Here is a 2,606-nt window from a genome sequence, read left to right as displayed (position 1 = left end):
TTTCCATCTCTCTTGTCTCTCAAACTAGCAAACTTGTACTGATTCGTAAGATGGATGAAAGAAGTAGAAAGATAGGAACAGAAAACAAAAAGATCATCGGAACTTCTTGTTCTGGTTGTGAGATCTAGCACACAACAACCATGGTATGTTTCAAATGAAGGGAGGAAGAAAAAGGGCTGAAAGGAGGAAGAAGAAGAAGAAGAAGAAGAACAGCTGAAGGGAAAAGTTAGGAAACCCTAATGGACAACCCTAGGGAAAAAATAAGGATTGGGCTGTATGGGCCTTTTTATAATCAGATTTATTCTTTAAAATATGGGCTTTTTTACAATCAGATTTATTCTTTAAAATATGGGCTTTTTTACAATCAGAATTATTCTTTAGAATATGGGTTATTTTACTAATTTATCATATTTAACTAGCATATCAAAAAATAAGGATTGAATTGTAATATGAGTTTTTTTACAATCTTAATTTTATTCTTTAAAATACTGATTCTTTCACTAATTTATCTTATTTAGCTAGCATATCAAAAAATAAAGATTGGACTCTAATATAAGTTTTTTTTTCCAATCTTAATTTTTTTTCTTTAAAAATTTGGTTCTTTTACTAATTTATTCTATTTAGCTAGCATATCAAAAAATAAGGATTGGGTTGTAATAAGAGGATTTTTACTAGCTTAATCTTATTCTTTTAAACATTGGTTTATTTAATAAATTAACCTATTATATATATATGAGTTTATATGTATATATTAATAAGTAGGATCTTACGAGTCGTGTTACGATCCTACGTTTATGATCTTTGACTCCCCTCCCGATCTTATGTAAAATCTCGATTTTAACTACCTTGCATGTAATGATTATAATCATATTCTATTCTATTTATAAATAACATCAGATATAAAACAAAAACATATATTTTATTCCATCCTACTACCAAAGAATTAGTACATTGTAATAAGCTCTATAACAATACAAGTGATACCAGAAGCCCAGAAACATTAAACCTTTGCATCATTAAATATAGGCATAATGTAGCCAGTAACATCTACTCCATCCTGAATGATGGTACCTGCATCATCATCATATTAACAATACTTTATTATTGATAAAATATTGATGCACACTTTCTAGAAGCTTCCACACTTGTGTAGAAACAAGTAGTGATGATTGTATCATAATATCTATAATTATCCTAAGCTTCTAGTATTCTACGATCGATGCTAGGAGTTACAAAGATGTGCATCAAGGAGGAGTGATAAAATATTGATGCACACTTTCTAGAAGCTTCCACACTTGTGTAGAAACAAGTAGTGATGATTGTACCATAATATCTAGAATTATCCTAAGCTTCTAGTATATTCTATTATAGGCATTTAGTATTATAATTAAAGAAGTATCTAGAAATCTTGAGAAAAATGTATACTAGATACTTATGGAACCATCTAGAAATTCATAAGTGTTGTAGAAAGCCTATAAATAGGCACTCACCCTTCATTTGTAAAGCATCCAAATAAGAAGCAAATTATTCTAAGTTGTGTAGCTCCAAAGCTTCTCTACTTCTATTTTTCACTACTATAATTTTCATTTCTAAAATACTATCAGTAGTATCAGAGCTACGTTTGGTCATACACTGGGCGTAGAATATTACTCTATCCATTTCCAACTATCTCCAAGAATCTCACATCCAAACTAAACCATATTTATACACTTTGAGCTATGGCTAGCACTATTCAATCATCATCAATTCCTATCCCAATTTTCACTGGAGAAAACTATGATTTTTGGAATACAAAAATGACTACTTTCTTCCGGTCCCAAGATTTGTGGGATATTGTAGAAGAAGGATTCACTACTCCAGAGAATACTTCAACTCTTACCGTGGCTCAGAAAAAGGAGTTGAAAGAGAATGTGCAAAAGGATGCAAAAGCGTTATTTATTCTACAACAAGCCTTGGCGGAGACTATCTTTCCAAGAATAATGGGAGCTACAAGTGCCAAAGAAGCATGGGATACACTAAAGGAGGAGTTTCATGGCAGTGATAAGGTACGCACCATTAAACTTCAAACTCTTAGGCGTGAGTTTGAATTACTTAAGATGAAAGAGTCTGAGACCATAAAAGACTATTATTCTAAAATAAAAGAAATAGTCAATCAAATGAAAGCCTATGGGGAAAATATTCTTGACAAAAGAATTGTTGAGAAAATTCTGATTTCAATTCCCCAAAAATATGACTCAATAGTTACTACGATTGAGCAAACCAAAGATTTGTCTACTCTATCAGTAACAGAACTAATGGGCTCTCTAGAAGCTTATGAGCAAAGATTGAGTAGGCATGATGAAGGTTCACTAGAAAATGCCTTTCAATCAAAGCTCAGACTCAGGTCTTAGAATAAAGAATATCAAAGAAGAAATAATATTGGTGCAGAACATTCTAACAAAGAAGAAATAATATTGGTGCGGAACATTCTAGAAACAAAGAGATTTCTAAAGATTTCTCTAGAAACAATCAAGCAAAATATCTTCCTTGCGGCATATGCCAGAAGTCAGGCCATTCAGAAAAATATTGTCGATATCGAGGAAAGATACAATGCCAATATTGCAAAA

The 2,606-nt window shown here is 31.6% G+C and overlaps 1 protein-coding gene across 1 annotated transcript; it reads left to right on the top strand.

Annotated features, from left to right (window-relative positions):
- LOC109363573 (coiled-coil domain-containing protein 186-like) lies at positions 1,719–2,390 on the top strand. The gene has a single exon (XM_019609832.1). The coding sequence runs from the start codon at positions 1,719–1,721 to the stop codon at positions 2,388–2,390; it is 672 nt and encodes a 223-aa protein (XP_019465377.1).

This window comes from Lupinus angustifolius, chromosome LG13, assembly GCF_001865875.1.
Source record: "Lupinus angustifolius cultivar Tanjil chromosome LG13, LupAngTanjil_v1.0, whole genome shotgun sequence".
NCBI classification, from domain to species: domain Eukaryota; kingdom Viridiplantae; phylum Streptophyta; class Magnoliopsida; order Fabales; family Fabaceae; genus Lupinus; species Lupinus angustifolius.
This window is presented reverse-complemented; position numbering and strand designations above follow the sequence as displayed.